This window comes from Bos taurus, chromosome 19 (genome assembly GCF_002263795.3).
Source record: "Bos taurus isolate L1 Dominette 01449 registration number 42190680 breed Hereford chromosome 19, ARS-UCD2.0, whole genome shotgun sequence".
Classification (NCBI taxonomy): Eukaryota; Metazoa; Chordata; class Mammalia; order Artiodactyla; family Bovidae; genus Bos; species Bos taurus.
The window spans coordinates 47,148,497-47,168,912 of NC_037346.1; the positions used below are offsets into that span (position 1 = coordinate 47,148,497).

Genomic DNA, 20,416 nt, shown 5'->3' on the forward strand with positions numbered 1-20,416 from the left:
CTGCCATAAACAGTGATAATAATAGTACCAATAATAATTGGAAATCTGAAGTCACTCCCCTGAGAGAACCAAATTTGACCAGAAACATATTATTATGCAAGCTTTATGGGTTGAGAATAACTTATTCAGCACCCTTTACTCCTGTGTAATTCTTGCTCTCTTCTTTAATCCTATTATAAAATTCAAAAGACAAATAGCAACTCTTTTTATTGTAATTTGTTCAACAAATGCCTTTTCTCTGTAATAATCCAAGGGCTCACAAAGCTGAGTAAGACATTTTGGCCTAAAGATTATAATCTAACTTGGCTGCACCACTGACTTCTTCCCTGTGATATCCTTTAGGTTCTATGGAAGGCAAAGTCTTATGAACTGCTCCTTCTTTTCCATCTGCACCTGCAGTTACAAGTGAAGTGACCTAAGCTGCCAGCAGCGCAGGAGATCCGGGTTCAAGCTGCGGGCTGGGAAGATCCCTGGAGAAGGGACTGGCTACCCACTCCAGTATTCTTGCCTGGAAAGTTCCATGGACAGAGGAGCCTGGCAGGCTACAGTCCATGGGATCACAAAGAGTTGGACAGGCTAGCAGCACACAAAGTGCCTAGTTTGTATGTATCAGCACATGGATTCCAGTTCCTAATCACCTTCCTCACATCCAAAGTGAACAAAAGTTCAGGTCATGGGGGCCTTCCTAAGATGATCTTCATGATAGCATGCTACATATACTAATTTTTAGGAAGACTAAATTATACTGACACTAAAAGGTGAAATATAACTTCCTCTCCAGGTAGTAAGACAGAGCCTTTGCCTTACAGAGGATGGAGCAAGTTGTGTTCAGAAGTTTTGTTGCCAGGCAACCCATCACCCTGAAGTTTGACAGTGAATTTTGGGAAGACTGTGGCTTGCTTTGGGCACCATAAAACCCATTCCTTCTAGTATCTGGGCAAAGGGATGCCTCCAGTAGCAAAGAAATCAAACAGCTGTTTATATAGGAGGCGTCTGCCTCAATTGTCTTGACATTGCTGGGGCACCAATTGTTTGACTGAAGAGTTCTTAATTTGACCAGCAAAAGAAAAAAAAAAAAAAGTAGAAATCTTATATTTATACAAGACCCTGACGACTGGAGATTAGTTCAGGATGGTGGAGAAGAAGGGTGTGCACTCACCTCCTCCTGTGAAAGCACTGAAATCACAACTATTGAACAATCATTGACTGGAAGATGCTGGCACACACACAAAAAAGATACACCACATCCAAAGTCAAAGGAGAAGCCACAGTGAGATGGTAGGAGGGGTGCAGTCATGATAAAATCAAGGCCCAGTCTGGATGGGCGACCCAGACACGGGTGAACACTAGTGTCTCAGAAGGTCTCCCACTGTTGTGAAGGTTCTGAGCCCCATGTCAGGCTTTCCAGCCTGCGGATCTAGCAAAGGGACTAGGAATCCCCAGGAAATCTCTCTGTAAAAGTTAGCAGGATCTGATTACAGGACCAGGGGAAACAGAGTCTCCACTCTTGGAGGGCACACACAAAATTTTGTGTACACCAGGACTCAGAGAAGAAGCAGTGTGACCCCACAGGAGACTGAACCATACCCACCTGCTAGTGTTGGAGGGTCTTCTGCAGAGGCATGGGTTGGCAATGGCTCACCACAGGGACAAAGGCACTGGCCACAGCAGTCATAGGAAGTACCCTTTGGCATGAGCCGTCCTGGAGATCACCATTGGCTCTACCATATAGTGTGCAGATTCCAGGGATGGGTTGCCTCAGATCAAAAAACTAACAGGGAGGGAACACAGACTTACCCATCAGCAGACAAGCAGATTAAAGTTTTACTGAGCACAGCCCTGCCCTCCAGAGCAAGACTGAGTTCTACACACCACCAGTTCCTCAGATCAGGAAGCTTGCACAAGCCTCTTAGATAGCCTTGTCTACCAGAAGCAAGAAGAACTATAATCCTGCAGCCTCCAGAATGAAAATCACAGAAATGGAAAGGCAGAAGATTATGTCCCAGATGAAGGAACAAGATAAAACCCCAGAAAAACAATAAAGTGGAGATAGGCAACCTTTCAGAAAAAGAATTCAGGACAATGACAATGAAGATGATCTGGAATCTTGGGAAAAATAATGGAGTCAAATATTGAGAAGATGCAAGAAACATTTAATAAAGACCTGGAAGAACTAAAGAAGAAACAAATAGATGAACAATGCACTAGAAGGAATCAATAGCAGGATAACTGAGGGAAAGAAAGAATGGTGGAAGTCAACACTGCAGAACAGAGTAAAGAGAAAATGAAATGAAGACAGCCTAAGAGACCTCTGGGATAACATTAAAAACACCAACATTTTCATTATAGGGGCCCTAGAAGGACAAGAGAGAAAGGATCTGAGAAGATATTTGAAGACATAATAGCTGAAAACTTCACTAACATGAGAAAGGAAATAGAACTTCAGTCAAGTCCAGGAAACTCAGAGAGTCCCAGGCAGGATAAACTGAAGCAGGAACACACTGAAACACATACTAATCAAACTGACAAAAATTAAAGACAAAGATAAGATGTTAAAAGTAACAAGGGAAAATGATAAATAACATACAAGGGTTAACCCAGAAGGTTAACAGCTGATTTCTCAGCAGAAACTCTGTAAGCTAGAAGGGAATGGCATGATACATTTAAAGCCATGAAACAGAAGAAACTACAAGAATACTCTACCCAGTGAGGTGCTCATTCAGATTTGATGGAGAAGTCAAAAGCTTTAAAAGTTAACAATTTAGCACCTTCAAGTCAACCTTACAACAAATACTGGAGAAACTTCTCTAGGCAGGAAACACAAGAGAAGGAAAAGACCTACAAAAACAACCCCCCTGCCCCCACCAAGGCCCCTGACAACTGAGAACCTCGTCCTTTTAGTGGCCCATGTTAATTCCATGCACCTGATCATCCTTTAACTCCTCACATCACTGTATACGCAGACACAGCTCTGGATAGACAAAGTGAAAAAGAAAGGTGGAGAGGGAAATACAATTCCTGAACCTGTACCCCTCCCCCACACTATCTCCACTTTAATGCCCAGTGCCTAGGATTGTGCCTGAGAGATGCCTTTTGAAAAGGTTTTATTGCTTTTTTTGGATCATGGGCAGAATTACAGCTTAACCACAAGAGCCGATGTTGCCCTGGTAGAATAGGCAGCCTTCTGTACAGTCAGAAATAATAGGCCGTGTCTGTCTGCTGGTCTGAGTGTGCTGGGAAATGTGTGTTGTCTCACATCCCCAGAGGAGATCTTAATGAAAGCTTAATTATGGACCATAAATGTGTTTTATTTAGGGACCCAGGAGGTGGGATTTTTTTGATTTGGAGAGATGTAGGGCCTAATAAGTAGTCAGGAAAGAAAACATAAACAGTGACCGAGGCCTTTCATTTGTCCCTCCGAGGTGTGGTCCTGAGCCGGCTCTCACATCCAGCGAGGACATCCCCCACCCGGTCCTGTCCCTGATGCCTCCCTCTCAGGGCCAGCTCTGAGGGCATGGTCACACCTCCAGGACTACCGTCGGACACGGAGGGGCCAGCTGGGTTTCTGGCGGTTATGATCCAAACTGTGCCAGACACAGGCATGAAGAAATCAAATGAGTCTCGAGAGAGAGAGAGACTGAGAAAGGAAGGATGGGATTTTATTCGTCGCTCACTCCTTCGAGTGCTAGGAGAAGGCTGAGTGAAGTGGCTGCAGCTGTCTGGTCTTCCTGTGCCCCCGACGCACCACACTGGCCAGCCGTGGTCCCCCCTCTCGTCCACCTGCCCTCCGGAAGCTTGAGGTTCCCCCCTTCTCTTCGGCTCCACTGTGCTGTGCGCCCCGCCCTGCCGAGGGCCACTTACCACACCAGGTAAATTTTACTGGGCCGTCGGGGGCTGGGCAGGCACAGCACAGGGGTCTCAGTGGGCCTGGGGCTGGAGATGGGGAAGTAGCACAGGGTGGCTGGAGACTCGGGCACAGGGCCCGGGGAGGAAGGAGAGGGGCTCAGGAAGGGGGGAAAAGGGGCTGGAGGGACGTGTGGTGGGGTGACCTGGCCCGCCGCTGGGGAGGCGCGTGGCAGTAGTGGCAGGAGGAGGCAGCAGTAATTGGTACTGGGCTGCGGGACAGGGGAGAAAGCAAAGACGGAGCAGTAAGGGGAATATTCAACACAGAACAGTGGGTGCTCACTGCTGTCACCTGCACGAAAGAAAAAGAGCGGTCAGGAGGTAACACTTGCCCGGGGGAAAGGACATTCAAAAGGCTGAGAATGAATCAAAACTCAAAAATCATTCTTGAGGGGTGGATGGCATCTCCGAGTGCCCGGCTCCTGCCCGGGAGGCGCCTGGCTCGGGTCTCAGAGGCGCTGAAGAGTTAAGCAGGGCAGTGATATCACCACCACTCCCCTTCCCCGCCAGTGGTCTCCGGCGTCCTCGACAGATGCAGGAAAGTTCTTCCCCACTAAGTTCCCATGTGGAAGCTCCCGGGCCCTTCTCCTCTCCCACAGCCAGTCTAATTAGCTGTTCTGGCCGCAACATATGGTGGTCCACGGGGTCTCACTTAGGTAAGCCTCTCTCCCCTGATCTTCCAGCTGCCCACCCCGGTTGGGAGGTTGTGGTCATGCCCTAATCTGGCCTTTCTGTTGCAGAGGGGAGGCTTGGGGGAAAAGAGAAAGGACCAGAGAGATCCTGGTGGGAGAGATCACGGGCAGGGAGAGGGAGCAAGCAGGAAGAAGCAGGTGGACAGGAGGGAGGGGTCCAGGTGAAGTTAATGATTTGTTTGCTAACCTCACACTCAATCTGCCATCCTTGCTGGAGGCAGAATATGGGCGTCTGATGGAGTCACGATTCAGAGAGACCCCCCTCAGGCAGGACATATCTCTCTGCTCTGGTGCTCACCAAGCTGGGTCACCTTGGATTGACGGCTTACCGCCTCAGAACCTGTTTCCTTGCCTGCAAAATGAGAGAGGTGTTCTCTCTAGCCCTGTTCCTGCCAGGGTGGTCCTGAGACCACAGCAGTGTGGCTGTCACCTGGCAGCTGCCTAGAAATGCAGACTTCCTGCCCACTCAAACCTACCGAATCATAACCGGCAGTTTATTGAGGTTCCCAGGTATTTCTGGAGAATTTTAAAGTTTGAGAAGCAAGGCAATGAGACAGTGGCCCAACGTATGATGAGAATCACCTATAGAGCTTGTTAAAAAACCAGGCCCCTTCATTGGAGAGACAGGCTCTGAGTCAGGACAGGCCTCAGGTGTGTGTGCTTTATTAAGGACCTCCCTGGCGATTCTTAGCAACAGAGGAGTTCGGGAAATGCTGCGGTTGAACTTGGTTCCAGAGCTAAGACGCCATTGTTGGAGCCATTACCTATAATGGAGGGCTCTAATCCTTAAGTTCTTGAAAGCGCTATAGGAGCTTACCCACCCATTTTCAAAGGCCTCTCGGCTCCCAGAGTGGCTCCTACTTCTTGGAACCTTTCTCTGTAGTTGTCTTTCCCTTCCTTCCTCAACTGTTCTTGCACCATCTCTCTCATTACTCCGTCCACTCTCTCAGGGAAGACACTCTTGTGGTTTCAGCCACCTCTTACTCACTGCCGGCCCTTGGCTTCTTCCTGGTGGCCGGGAGTCCTCTGCTGAGCAGCAGACCTGGGTAAGCAGGTGCTTCCTGGCATCTCCTGGCCTGACTAGGATGTTCCTGAAGACAGCAGCCACAGAATAAGCCTTGCCTTCTCCTTGATTTCTCAGCCTTGGCAAAGGCAGCTGCCGTTGGCCTAGTTTTCTGGGCCAGAAACCAAGATCTCTTGGATTCCTCCTTTTTCCTTTTCCCCATTCCTGACCCTTACCAAATTCTGCCAGGTTTACCTCCTTAAACATCCCTCTGGCCCAGACCCTCTCCCTCTGCTTTTGCTCCAGGTCAAGCCCTTTTCAGGTCTCTCTGGGGCCACTGCGGTTGTGGGTAGTCTGGTCTTTTGGCTTCTGTCTGCCTTCACCCTCCTTGCCAACCCCCTTCCCTGGGCACGGTCAGCTGCTAACAATGCTGATCTGGTAGAGCCCTTTCCCTGTTCAGCCCGCTGCTCCAGCACCTCCAGCATGACACTCAGGGCCCTCTGGAGCCGGGTCCTTGCTTACCTGGAGGGCATCAACTTTACACTTCCTAACTTGTAGCCTGATCCTGACCCAGAGCTTCTCATACTCAACCTGTGCACACCAATCTCCCAGAGAGCCTGTTACATGCGGGTTCTGAGTCAGTAAGGCAGGGCTGGGGTTCTCGCATTTTTAACAAGTTCTCAGGTGATGCCCCTGTTCCTTGTCTGGAGATACTGTGAGCCCCTAGACTCATTGTAGTTTCTCCATGTCTGTCTGTCTGTCCTCTCTCTCTCCCCTCCCTCATCCTCTCTTCCACACCTTTGTGTCTTCAGCACCTCTGCTGGGTGCACCTTTCCTGCTTTAATCTCCTGTGCTCATTCGCTCAGTCCTGTCTGCCTCTGCGACCTCATGGACTGTAGGTCGCCAGGTTCCTCTGTCTATGGAATTTTCCAGGCAAGAATACTGGAGTGGGTTTCCCTTTCCTTCTCCAGGGGATCTTCCTGACCCAGGGATTGAACCTGTGTCTCCTGCACTGGCAGGCGGGTTCTTTACCCCTAGCCACCTGGGAAGCCACCTTCCTCCTCTATTGCTAAGTCGCTTCAGTCATGTCCGACTCTGTGCAACCCCATAGATGGCATGTGCTCTGAGATGGTGGGGGAGAGTTGAATGTGTTGCTAATATCCCATAGGTCCTGGAGGTATAGATGGATGACTTTATTGATAATCAAAGAGTTAAACATTTTAAATGATCAAGTTATGACCTGTCACATCTCAAACTAAAATATCTTTGGTTGAGCTATTCTTTTACAGAGATGCTAACCTGGGAGCGGCCTATGGTGTTGGGAGCAGGCTTCATAAGTAGAGGGGGTCTTTGGGATTAACCTTTACCTAACCTTTACCTAAAGCCCAGTCTATACCCAGGATTTTACTCCTCACGTCTACCTTGTGGTGTTGGTAACAACTCCATTTTACTGATGAGAAAACTGAGATTGAAGAAGTTGCCAGTTTATATTTATAGGGTGAAGTAGACCAGAAATCTGAACCAGGACTTCAAATTCCAGGCTCTGTGATACCTGCGCCCCTCATTTAGGAGCATTACCATACATGGACTGAGAATTCGGATTCAGTCTATAAATATAGGAGTATTTGCTTATGTCAGTTGTTTTCTAACTTGGGCAGACAGCTTGGAAAGTTGTTGGATGCCGCTGGACTTGCCTGGAAACCCATTCATCTTGGCCTCTCAGGGAATCTTCAACAGAACTGACTTGCCAGGTAAGTTATGAAGATTTGGGATTTGCCCTCAAATTTCTCTTCCTGGCTGCTCTTCAAGTGAATATTTCCCAATCCAACAGAGACCACAGTTGTCTTAGAGGTGTACCTTTTAAAATATGAGTTTGCTGCTTTTTCTTAGTTTTAGTCTCCATCATAAGCCCACTCTTAGGCTGACTAGGTCTTGCTACTCCTACAAATCTGTATCTGGTAATGACTAACACTGAACTCAATAAGAAGTGAGGAGAATATCAGAACATTTGGCTCTGTTTTAAAGGGCAAGATTTTGGAAGCAGGCTCACCGGACTCCATCCAGATCACTTTTCCTGGCACATAACGAGAGGGACTGTGCCGGGGCTCCGGGTGAGAGGAGAGGGCAGAAGAGGGCTTTTACTTCCTATGAGCCTGGCACTGGGGGTCAGGAGCGTCTTAGGACTCTGGGTGTCATACCCCCACAGCACAATGGCCTTTGGATGGCTCTACATGTCCTGGAAAGGAGAGGCGGCTCCTGTCCAAGTCAGGATGGGGCTGGGAGGTTTTCTGGGAACAGGCAGGAGTCCAGGAGCCGGTGGCCCCTACAGCTCAGTGCACTCAATAGGCCTGCTGTCTGCTCTGCTTCCCACTGGTTCATACAGGTCGATGGAAGGACTCAGATCCTGGGTACAGACTGGGCCTTTGGTAAAGGTTAATCCCCACGCCTCCTCCCCCTGCTTCTGAAAGAAGAATATGTTAACTGGGCCAGGCTTATTTCTCACTCCACATCCATGTTCACCTTGATTGTGAAATAGGATTTCTGAATCGATTGCATGTCAGACCCAGCTGAGTCTTGACTTGCCGCCTGAGTTTTTCATGTCTTTTTGGAGGGAAAGCAAATCTCTGGCTTGGTGAATGCTTTCTGATTGTTCATCTTTTTCCATTTGGTGTTATGCTTTGAAAATTCAGGGTGTAGTAAAAGTGTCTGTGCCTGTGTTTGTGTTAGGTGTTTAAAAGTACAACTCTGATTTTTGGTAAGGGAAAGAAGACTGAGGAGGGGGGAGGAGTTAACATAAAGACAAAACAAAATTTCTAGTCCATTCTCCTTACTGAATAAAGCTCTTGTGTGCAGGATACCTTAGTGAAGTGAAAGTGAAAGTCACTCAGTCGTGTTTGACTCTTTGTGACCCCATGGACTATACAGTCCATGGAATTCTCCAGGCCAGAATACTGGAATGGGTAACCTTTCCCTTCTCCAAGGGAGCTTCCCAACCCAGAGATCGAACCCAGGTCTCCCACATTGCAGGCAGATTCTTTACCAGCTGAGCCACAAGGGAAGCCCAAGAATACTGGAATGGGTAGCCCATCCCTTCTCCAGCAGATCTTCCCGACCCAGGAATCAAACCGGGGTCTCCTGCATTGCAGGCAGATTCTTTACCAACTGAGCTATCATGTATGAGCTATAGTGCTGGAGGCTGTTCTAATGGTTGAGAATGTTTTATCACTGAATCCTCCCAGCTATGCTAGCAGGTAGGATCTGTTCTGACTCCCAGGCTCTGCCATTTTACAGATGAGGAAACTGAGGCACAGAGAAGTTACTTCCCAAAGGGACACAGCAAATGAGAAACAGGGCCCAGATGCTAATCCAAGCATTTTGTTGCTAAAGCACTTGCCCACAACTGCATGGAGATAGGGGAAAAGGCGAATCATAAGCCAACTCATTTAGAAACAGTTCCATGGAATATATGAATTAATTTAAAATGCACGAATTCCTCCTAACAGAGTGTGAAGTACAATGAAAATCTGAGACCTTCTTGGTTATAAATCTATTAGTAGCGGGTACCAGTGGTTCCTCTCTTGTAAATAGCCGTTTTAGGGGTTCCAGATGATAATTCACATATAAGGATTATAACGGAATGTCACTACATAGGTTTGCATGTAAGTCAAGCCACATTCCCCAGCTGAATTATTTTATCCAGGAAAAGTGTGGCATAACACAGTATGGAATGTTAGCCTATTGAGCAAAGGAATTCCACTGTCTTAATGGAATTAGTTTTGCGTAGAACTCAGGTCTGACATGGCAAGTTTTGGTAACTCACTGCAATCTTTGGGTGGCCCCCAAAATGCTTTAGAAACTTATTTCCCCACAGAGGTGAAGGAAAGCAGGAGCTTGTGAATTTACCCACTGAATTGGATGGCTGTGTCCTAGACACTTTAGGTCCCCACGCCTCTCTTTCTACTACAGCAGGGTATTTATCAGAATGTTCTGAGTTCTCACCACCACTGGACTCAACTTTGCCTGAATAAACTCAGCTTAAGTTATTGCCTTGTCCATGGGCTCTCATTTCCCTGGACTGATAAGGGAATTCTGTGGGTGAGACTACACATGTAAAATGAGTGGATCCCAACACACCAAGACCCTACCTTTAGTTTACCTGATTAACCCCATTTGCTATAGTAACTAACATCAATCAGCAGGGTTTTTATGCTCACTGGATGGCTGGGCCACAGTGGTCCTGTGGTTGCATAGAGCTCGGTCCATGGTTGCATAGAGCTCGGACACAGCCTAGAGCTATAATGTGATAATAAAGCTGGTGTTTTAAAATTTATTTATTGTATTATTATTTTTAAGCTGGTGGATTTTCTTTTTTTAATCAAGGTGGTTTTTAAAGGCTTTTACTCCAAGTGTTGCTTGCTTAGTCACTCATAGTGTCCAGCTCTTTGCGACCCTTGGGACTGTAGTCCTCCAGGCTCCTCTCTCTGTGGGACTTCTCAGGTAAGAATACTGGATTGGGTTGCCCTTTGTTTCTCCAGGGGATCTTCTGACCCAAGGATCGAACCCATGTCTCCTCCATGGCAGGCAGATTCTCTACCTGCTGAGCCATTGGGGAAGTAACATCTCTTATTTGGTGAAATAATTATCCTTCTGCCAACTTGGCTCTCTTGTCTATACCTTGGTGCTTTCCGGTCTAGTAATTCCTCAAATTTGAGGTTTTATAGAATGGAAAGTGAGTTAATTTTCCTTTCCTGTAAGTGTAGTAAGTTCCATATGGAGTTCGCTCAGTTGGAAGAACATCTGTGTTAATCAAACAAACCAAACGTGGAATGGGCCTGAACTGTCCATTTGAATGATTTATCTCTGCAAAGGACAAAACACAGCATGCAAATGGCTACCCGGTTTTAGCAAGAAGGCTAAAAATTATAACGAGTGACTACAGTTCCATTATTTAAATTCAGTTTTTAAAAAGATATCCTCAGTTCGATCCATGACAGCATGTATTTGAGATATTTGAGGAGTGATCTTATCTGCCCTATTTCCTTCTTAAACAGTTGAATTAAAAACCTAATTCCTACTAAAACACTTCAAAATGAGCAGCTGTTAACTAGGAAGAAACATGAGGTCACTTCTAAGCATGAGATAGGTTTTCCATTCTCAGAGAAGGAAATGTGGGCAAATTTTAATGATGGAGCCTAAGACAGTCATAGGCAAGAAGAACATCAGTGAGCATGTGACCGAACTTCTTCCACACACTTACATTACAATGGAGAAGCCTGCTCACACGTCTGTTTTCAGCCAATGGAAAGGTAGGAAAGATGCTCTGGGTTATACAGCATCAACCAATATCTGTGGTTACAGCACCAGGAGCGGTAATAGTGCCCACTGATGCTGGCGGGTCGCTCCCCATCACCCTCAGCCAGAACGAGAATTTTTGCTTGCCCCAGGCGGTGGTGAATCCAGAGGAGCTGGTGAAGAGACTCTTAATTGGGTGGGGTGTTAAGCCATGTTTATCCTCCCTTCACCCGTTCATTGTACCTTTTGCTTTAAAAGCACCAAAGGTAAAAGAAAATTTGGCCAATTAACTAGGAAAAGGAGTTGGGGCTTTGCCTGAAAGGATATCATTTCAGAAGTCAATTTTTTTCTCCACCTTCATTAAAGCTATGAAATATGCCTAGTTAATCTGAGAGTCGCCATTGTCTAAAAATGCATCCAGACTTAACTGGATGGATGGTTGCAGAACAGGAGCTATTTAGGATTAGGAAATCGTTGTGCTTTTAAACAAATTGCATGCTATTTACGAATTCTTGGGCAGTTAATCTGGATCGTTTCCATTCCATTGCAAGCAGAAGATGGGCCTTTTTGCCTGGCTATCCCAACTTCCACATCAGTTCCTCAGAGGAATCAAGTTTGTCCTACAGATGTTGGCTCTAATGGAGATGAGCCTGAGGGACTCTAAACTTCCGGCTGCATTTATCCCCTCTCTGGATACTATTAAGTCGCTCCTGCCTGAAGCAGAGGACGGGTCTTTGCTTCAAAGGCAGCTAAAGAGTGAATTATTTACCAAGTTGCACAAAGGGGAGGATTTATCAAGGCCCCCCTTGTTTCCCCCCAGAGAGGACAACCACAGAACTAGAAGACTTTATTACTCTCTTTCTTGGCAGTAAATTATGCCATTCAGATGCATTTGAAAGCTTCCCTTCATGCTCTGGATTGAGTCATAAAACTTGATACCTGGGGCCAAATGTCTTTATCCTCCTAGAAGGATGACGAAGGTGAAAGGGCAGCCATTCTAAGCCAGTGCCACACAAAGGCAGTGAGTAGGCAGAATGCGCGGGCAGTGGAGACCCTTACTCTGCCTACTTCACACCTCTTCAACCTGATGTTCTCCAAAATGAATCTGATCACTAGCGGAAGATCATCAAACCCTCCAAAACCTGAATGAGCCACATGAAAAACACTGGTCTGTCATCAGACCACCTATCTGATTGTTGTCCTTGGTGTGATGCTAGGCTTAAAAAAGCTTGTGAATTTCAAAACAAAACAGAAAACCGTCACTCACCTTTTAGATTTTGTGAATTTCGATAAACCCGCCACTCACCTTTTAGATTTTGTGAATTTCAATAAACCTGCCACTCACCTGGAGGGGGTTTGCTGGGGCCCGCTTTCTCTAATTTCTTGGGAGTCATGGTACTCTTATGTTTCTGCTTGACTGAGGTTTGGTCAATTGCCGGAAGTCTAGAATCGGTCTTACAAGCAGAACTTGTGGCAGATAATCTTGGTTCGGCTTGAGCATCCTCATCAGCAGAACTCTACCGAAAATGAAAGGTCAGATCTGAGTATCAGTGATCAATAGGTCCTCTTTGCTGGGCAGAGGAAAAAGAGACAAGCCAAATGCAGCAACCTCTCAGCAGAGACATCGGAGTGTCCTGCCTGCTCAATGTGCCCTTTTCGCCAGTCAGATTTTCATGGACTGGGTGTAGCAATTTAGAAATAATAGCAAAGTTAATGAGTCTATTTGGTATGACATTATGAAAAGAATGAATTCCTGACCCTTAAGTAATTGGATGACCAATAAACAGCTCATGTTAAAAGCTGCATATGAAAGCATCCATGCATTTAAACTTCTTGATATTTGTTATTTGAACTACTCCAGCGTGGGTGAGGAAGAACCATTCCTTATGTTAATCATATAGTTGACAATGAAAAGGAAATTTAGAGACGAGTGTTGGGACTGAATAAATGAGACCTCAGTTTAATACTCTCAATTATCGGGTGCAACATAAGATAGATTAATCTTTTAAGAAAGACCCTACTTGTCAGTCTTCTGTAAAGAAGTCAGTATAAATCTATGCATGGACAAATCATGACTCACGTGGTGTCAGAATATCTTAACACAGCCTTACAGACGCAATGAAATCTGCCTGCAGTGCAGGAGACCTGAGTTTGATCTCTGGGTTGGGAAGATCCCCTGGAGAAGGGAATGGCTACCCACACCAGTATTCTTGCCTGAGAATTCCATGGACAGAAGAGCCTGGTGGGCTGTAGTCCAAGGGGTGGCAAAAGAATTGGACACAACTGAGCAATTATCATACTTGGCCACACTTAGAGTGAAAAAAAATACATAATTAGGAGAAACTTGGTCTTGAAGGTGATTTAAGTCCTGCCTTACGGTCTTAGGTCCTGGTGTTCATATGATTTGATAGGTGATATGCTCCATGGCAAATAAAACCAAAGGATTGCCTCCCCTCCTCCCAGGGAAAGGGTCACTAAATACTCCTGCATTGCACAACGGTCTGTACTGGCAAGTCCTCTGAAAATGTATTCCTCTGTCGACACAGAGTGCTAAATTAACGCCCCCATGCCTCTTCAGTGGTGGCAATTTGTATTGATCTTGCTCCCTGTTCTCGCTGACAGTTGTGGCATTTTCATTTCAAGCCACCTGACTCAGGAAAATACTCTGAATAGCTTTGAATTATTGGGTGCAACGTAAGACAAACTCAGCTCTCAAAAAAGTCCCCTCCCTGTCAGTCTTCTACAGGGAAATCAGTACAAATCTACAGGTGGACAGATCATTCTTCTCTGGATTATAAATCATGTTTGGTAACTTAGAGCCTGGCGACAGCCTTCCAACAAATAATTATTGTTTCTCTCTGCATTTTCAGAAAACAGACCACCCTCAGATAAAGGGACGAGAAGAAGGAAAGGACATAATGAGTTGCTTGTTCTCCCTTTTCCCTTGTGAATCTGGAATTTAATAGAAATCCTTGATAATGATTCTGAAATGTCAAAGATGAAACATGAGGTCATTTCTGGGCATGAGATACGCTTCCCATTCTCAGAGAAGGAAATGTGGGCAAATTTTAATGATAGTGCCTAAGACGGTCATAGGCAAGAAGAACATCAGTGAGCATGTGACCAAACTTCCACACACTTACATTAGTGAATGGAGAAGCCTGCTCACACATCTATTTTCAGCCAATGGAAAGGTAGGAAAGATGCTCTGGGCTAAGACGACCAGTATCCATGGTTACAGCATCAAGAGCAGTTAATAGTGCCCACTGCTGCTGGTGGGTCTCTCCCCATCATCCTCAGCCAGAACGAGAATTTTTGCTTGCCCCAGGCGGTGGTGAGTCCAGAGGAGTTGGTGAAGAGACTCTTAATTGGGTGGGGTGTTAAGCCATGTTTATCCTTCCTTCCCCCATTCATTTGTACCTCTTGCTTTAACAGCACCAAACGTGAAAGAAAGTTTGGCCAGTTAAACCATGCCTAAAAGAGTTGGACACAACTTAGCAACTAAGCAACAAACAACAACAAAATTATGTTTGGAATCATGCATTTGCCTTTCAAATACATCTTTCTCTGGTTCCTGGTTCTATCAACCTGACTTCCAGTTGTGAATCCCTCTTTTTTTCTTTTTAACTTTTTATTTTATATTGGAATATAGCTGATAGTGTCAGGTGGACAGCAAAGGAACTCAGTCATACATATTACGAGTATGATAATCACTCTTGGGTCCAGAAATTACAGCTGAAAGTGAGTGTTTTGTCAGCTGGAAACTAAAACCACAATGGAAAGAACTAGAATACTTATAAATGCAGTGCTGAGTCTTTTCCTGCTTGCTTCATTGACTAATCTTAAGCCAATCACTTCAACATTTTGTGTTTTCATTTGTGTCTTGTCATGTACTCAGCCATTCTCATGCATCCTCTCTCGGGCAAGCCCATTATATTATCCAAGGAGGATGAGCCTTGGGTGAAAGAAGTTGTAGTAACTCATTCTGGCAATAAAATGTAAGACTAATATATAAGACTCTGTAGCCCAGCATGCTGGGAGTGAATCCTCACTGTCACACATAGTGACTGCGTGACATAGGGTTAGTTTTAGTTCATCTCTTTGCCTCTCAGGCTTTCTCATGTGTGAACAATAGTCCCTTCCTTTTGGTGGTTCTGTGAGGATGAAATGAGTTAAGATATGTTTGTTGCACTTAGAACACTGAGGAAGTGCCCTGTAAGCGTTGGCTTTTGCAATTAGCCATTCATGTTAAGCCGTTTAAACAATTAACTAGCTAACTACTGAACATTAACTGCTTGCTGTTGAAACCAAAACCGTAAGCCCCTCTGAGAAATTCTAATGGGTTTTCACATATTTCAAAGAGCAATGGACAGCAAGGTGTGGCAAGTCCTATACCAGACTCTTGATTTCTTCCAAAGGCTGTATAATTTATGATTGTGACATAAATAGCCAGCTGACATTTATCTAGCCTTAAGAAAAATATGGTACAATTTCCCTTTCAGACAATAAAGCTCTAATGGAAAATATTTAACGTTGAAAGATTATCAGATGATAATAATTAAATTATACTGATTTAAAGCTGATTTTAAAAGTGTCTCCTCCTCTTGCAATTTTAAAGAGCAATTACAATTTTCATTTCTTCTCCCTTGTATTCCTATGTTGAAATGTCACACGGAGGTGGAGGCAACAGCACATTGCTATTCCTTTAAGAGGAAGAAAACTAGCTCTGTCTTTCAAAATCAAAGCCTGAAACATGAAACACAAACAAACAAACAAAACTGAAAAGCCTAGACTATATAATACATGTGTAGACATTAGATTCTTGGTAGTTTGAAAAGAGTCCTAAGAAAACCATGTTAATTAAAGAAACTATTGTTGAAATTAATTTGTATATAGGGTATTATGATTTTTGTAATTAACATTTTTCAAAGATTCCCCAGCTTGCTCTTTGGGCATCGTCCATAATAAAGTTGAGATATTACCTTAGTCAGAGCTAGAATCTCTCAAAAGTTCAGAAAGGGGCTTCCCTGGTGATCCAGTGGCTAAGATTCCATGCTCCCAATGCCGGGGGCCAGGGTTCAATCCCTGGTCAGAGAACTAGACTTTACATGCTGCAACTAAGAGTTTGCATGCTGCAAGTAAGACCCATCACAGCCAAATAAATAATATAAAAAATTCTAAATCAAACCAATTTAAAAAAAAAGAAAGAAAGAAAAGTTCAGAGAAAAACTCATACAGGAAAAAGGAGGAATTTACCTTAGGGTATGGAAGTGGCACTGAGCACTGAAGTAGGACTTTGAAACATTATAATGGTTCTGGTTAGACCTTCTGGAAGGTGGAGACCCAAGAGTTGGGAAGTGGGATACATTTTCTCAGGGATGTGAGAGTGACTAGATCTCTAGACAAGGACCTACTGATGTTGAGTCTGAAACAGCAAGGTGACACTGAACAGAGATGATCAGAAGGGCAAGGAGACAGAAGTCATCAGGAACAGAAAGGATCAAGTCATTTTCCAGCTCTTGCCTGATGGCTCATTTCCAAGACCTAAGGAGCTGGTTCTCAACTGGTATGCCACCTCCCTCCTTCCCTCCCATTGCTGAATTCTGATTGATGTGTGCAAATCCCATTGTAGCCAGTGTCATGTGATGGATGAGCTGAGTGGATCTTATGACCTAGTGTAGAGATCAGGACATGACTTGCTGTGAATAAGAAAACAGGCAAAGAACAGTGTCAGGCTGGTGCCAGAGAAAGGCAGTGTGCTCGTTACATTTGAAATAAAGCATTCTCATGAGATTGTGAAAGAGAAGGATCAAGGTCGTGAAACTCGACACTCAAACAGTAAGGACACAGGAAGGGTGGCCAGGGGACTGTGGGTGCAAACGTGTGTCTTCCGAGCGTTGTCCCCAAAGTCCACATTCCTACTGTGCCTCAAACATAAAAACTGCCTTTGAAAATTGAGGGCAGCTTGTATAAATATAGCACTGGCCAAGAAGTTCATTCCGGTTTTTCTATTACATCATATGGGAAACCCCAAATGAACTTTTTGGCCAACCCAATAGCATTCTGGACAGGATGCGTACCTTTATGAATTAAAGAAATATAAAGTTAGCAGGTTCTATGCAGTCTCATAAAGCTGGCTAAATGTTTTCTCTTCTAGGGGGAAAAAAAAAAAAAAAACTGTCAGGGCAGCAATCCCTGGGTTGGGAAGATCCCCTGGAGAAGGGAATAGCAACTCACTTCAGTATTCTTGCCTGGAAAATCCCATGGACAGAGGATCCCGGTGGGCTACAGTCCATGGGGTCATAAGAGTCGGACACGACTTAACAGCTAAACCACCATCAAGGGCAGCAAAGTGCTTCCCGTGTGCAGGACGATTTTGAAATTGCTTACCAGGACTGTAAACTTGAACAACAGTAAAGAATAGATTAGTAATTTTGGGGGGGGTGGGATTTGAACTTGGGTATCACTCACCTAAATCCCACTGCTTCTTCACCCCGTTTGTGTCTCCCACCTGAAGACGTGGCTGCCAGGTGGGGTTGGATGAGATCAGACTCAGCAGGAGAAGCTTTTGGGAGTCAGCTGGGCTGTCATGTACATGAATTTCATGAGCCATTGTCTTCACCAACAACAGCTATAGAGAATATGCTCCTGTCTGCCATCTTTTCTGATTCTCATGCTAGCAATTTAGAATGATCCTGTCTGAGACACTGACCTGAGAGCAACAGTGGCCTTAGGGGTTAACGTCTTCATAATCTTTGATCACCTTTGGGGCTGCTCTCTGAAGGAGAGGCATTGTTGGTCTTTAGTAGAACCTGCTTCTTGTTTACGAGACATCCCCCTGGGGAAGGGCCTCTGGGTGAAAGCTTTGCAAGCTACTGAAATGGCAAACGTGACCTGTTTTATGACACTTGCTAGTATTTCTTAAACGCAGCTGAATCCCTCATGGGAAATGAAATCATGGTTGGTTTACATGGGTGGTAACCATACATGTTCATGCTTGGGGGACAAACGAATGTAGTGTTCTTTGAGATGGAGTTCTGTGTGGTGGGCAGTGAGTGAGAAAGTGGCATGTGGCCAGGAAATTGTTGGATTTAAAAAATTTGAACATTCCAATATAGTGTTCTGTAGCACACTGAGACTGCCCTCTGTGAGAGGAGCATCTGAAGAATGTGAAAGATGGCGCTTAAGTGGAGGTCATCCATGAAAAATACCTCCTACTCGAAACAATAAGTCATAAAACATTTAATTGAAAAACATCGTATGTACCTACTGTGTCTTCAGCCCCCACATACAAATAAGGCATTTGCAGTGTGTGTGTGTGCTCAGTCATGTCCAGCCCTTTGCAACTCCATGGACTGCCAGGCTCTTCGGCCCATGGGATTTCCCAGGCAAGAATACTGGAGTAGGTTGCCATTTCCTCCTCCAGGGGATCTTCCCAACCCAGGGATTGAACCTGTATCTCTTCCATCTCTTGCATTGGCAGGTGGATTCTTTGCCACTGCTCCATCTGGAAAGCCCATGCTTGCAATGGGAGAGGCACAGTACTAGCTGTACTAGCAAAACAATGTTTAGTTAAGTGATAAATTGGGTGGTACCGATTCTAAATTTCAGAGGCCTGCACAGCAAAAAAAGAAAAAAAGAACACGAGAAGTTAAGGGATGCTTCATGGAGGAGGTGGTATTTTCTAGGTGGTATTTGCTATGAAAGACTGATAGGAACTGGCTTTGGCTGGAGTCAGCACAGGAGCCAAGGTGTGGATGGAGTGACATGCGTGGTGTGATTCTCAGTGAGGCACGTGGCCAGAACAGAGGGCGTGGGGAACAGAGGTAAGAAATATAGCCGGCTGGCACAGTCCCCCACACATCGTGGGGGTCTCTGAGATTCAAGCAAAGGATGGAGAATCAATGCATTGGAGAATAGGGTCCAACTGAAGGTTTCTGAGTTGAAAGCTGTCATTTTAATGTGGTATTTGTGGTATTTAAGATTAGCTTGTATGTTTCTTTCAGGGAGAAAAAAATGAAGCATCCAGCCAATTTGCCAGTGAAATGATGTTTTTGTAGTTTCAATGGCTTATTTTCATAAAATGTAAGTCTTTCCTTTATTGCAAGAAAAATGCATGTTCATAATGGAAAACTAAAGACAAAGAGAGAAATTTTGAAGCATTCAAAGCTCCATTAACCTTGGAATAAAAACTGAAAATCGCTTGGTCTGTGTTGTTTCAGACCCCTTTTTAATGACTCTGTTGGAGACTGCTAGCTTTCCACTGAAATCTCTGCTCAAGTGATGAGAGCTGCAGCTGGGATGTGCCACCCACCTCAAACTCAATGACTCAGTTTCCCCTGCAACGAGGTGTTGCCCTGGGAGGAAAGACTCCCTAATGGGGTGGAAGTGGGAGTGATGTGTGCAGCCTACTTCAGAGATCATCTCTGGCCCTGCACCTCAGCTGGAAAGGCAACAGCTTTGAAAGTCATGTGTTAATCAGAAACATCACAGGCCTGAATCCCTGTGAGTCCTAGTGGAGGAGAGATGCCTTCTGATCTGGTTCAGCCAACCTGGGCCATCATAGGTGTAAGAGATAAACCTCTGTCTTGATTGAGTCATCACATTTTTGGTCCCTTTGTTATAGCAGCTAACATTATCCTACACATATGTTTATGTATCTGCATAAATGTTTCTTCTCACAGCCATAGAATTGAACCATACTTTACATTGTCACTTAACAATACATTGCATCCATAGATACCTTTCTACAATTTTTTCAACCTTATTTTTAAAAATTTCAAATCTATGGAGAAGTTGAAAGAACAATAGAAATAACATCCATTACCCTTCACCTTGCCAATTTGTTTTCTCTCTCTCTCTATATATATATATATATATATAATTAATATATATATTCTTTTTCTGAACAATTTAAAAGTGACTGGACTTCATGATACTCTTACCCCTAAATACTTCAACATGCATCTCCTTTCAAAATAGCCATTCTCCTACAAAGCCACAATACTGTTATCCTACCCAAGAGAATTTAATAGTTCCATAACATCACCTAATATGTAGAGCATCTTCAAACCAAACTGTCACCAAAATGTTTGTTCCGATCTACCATCCAATGAAGATCCACCAGTTGCATGCGCACTTGTTACGTCTCTTTAATTCTCGGCCCTTTTTGTCTTTTCATGATTTTTTCTGTTTGAAAAGTCTCAGCCTCGTAGAAGGTTGTGTGTTTTGGATTTGTAAGCTTTCTCATAATAAAATTGGGGGTTAATCATTTTGGGTAAGAATATTGCATAGGTGGTGATATCCATTTTTGTAACATCACCTCAGCACAAAACAACACTATTTGGTCTCTAGGGTAAGGAGCTGACTGCTAGATTTCTGACTGCTAGATTTTTTTTTTAATATTATTTTTTAATATAAAAGTGAATTTTTCCCTTTTGTAATTAGTAGGTAATCTATCAGATGATTCTTTGACACTAAATAGCCTATTAATTACACATTTTATTCAATAATTTTAGCATCTTTT

General features: G+C 44.5%; 1 protein-coding gene across 9 annotated transcripts in view; it reads right to left on the minus strand.

Annotated features, from left to right (window-relative positions):
• Positions 1–20,416, minus strand: part of MARCHF10 (membrane associated ring-CH-type finger 10) — a 100,983-nt gene that overhangs the window by 37,987 nt on the left and 42,580 nt on the right. For all 9 annotated transcript variants that reach the window (XR_009491557.1, XR_003030706.2, XM_015458885.3 and 6 more), the window contains one exon: positions 12,236–12,407. Coding sequence is in view for 7 of the 9 variants with exons in the window: in XM_015458885.3 (XP_015314371.2) it covers positions 12,236–12,407 (172 nt within the window). In the remaining 2 variants the exon portion in view is untranslated. The remainder of the gene's footprint in view (positions 1–12,235; positions 12,408–20,416) is intronic.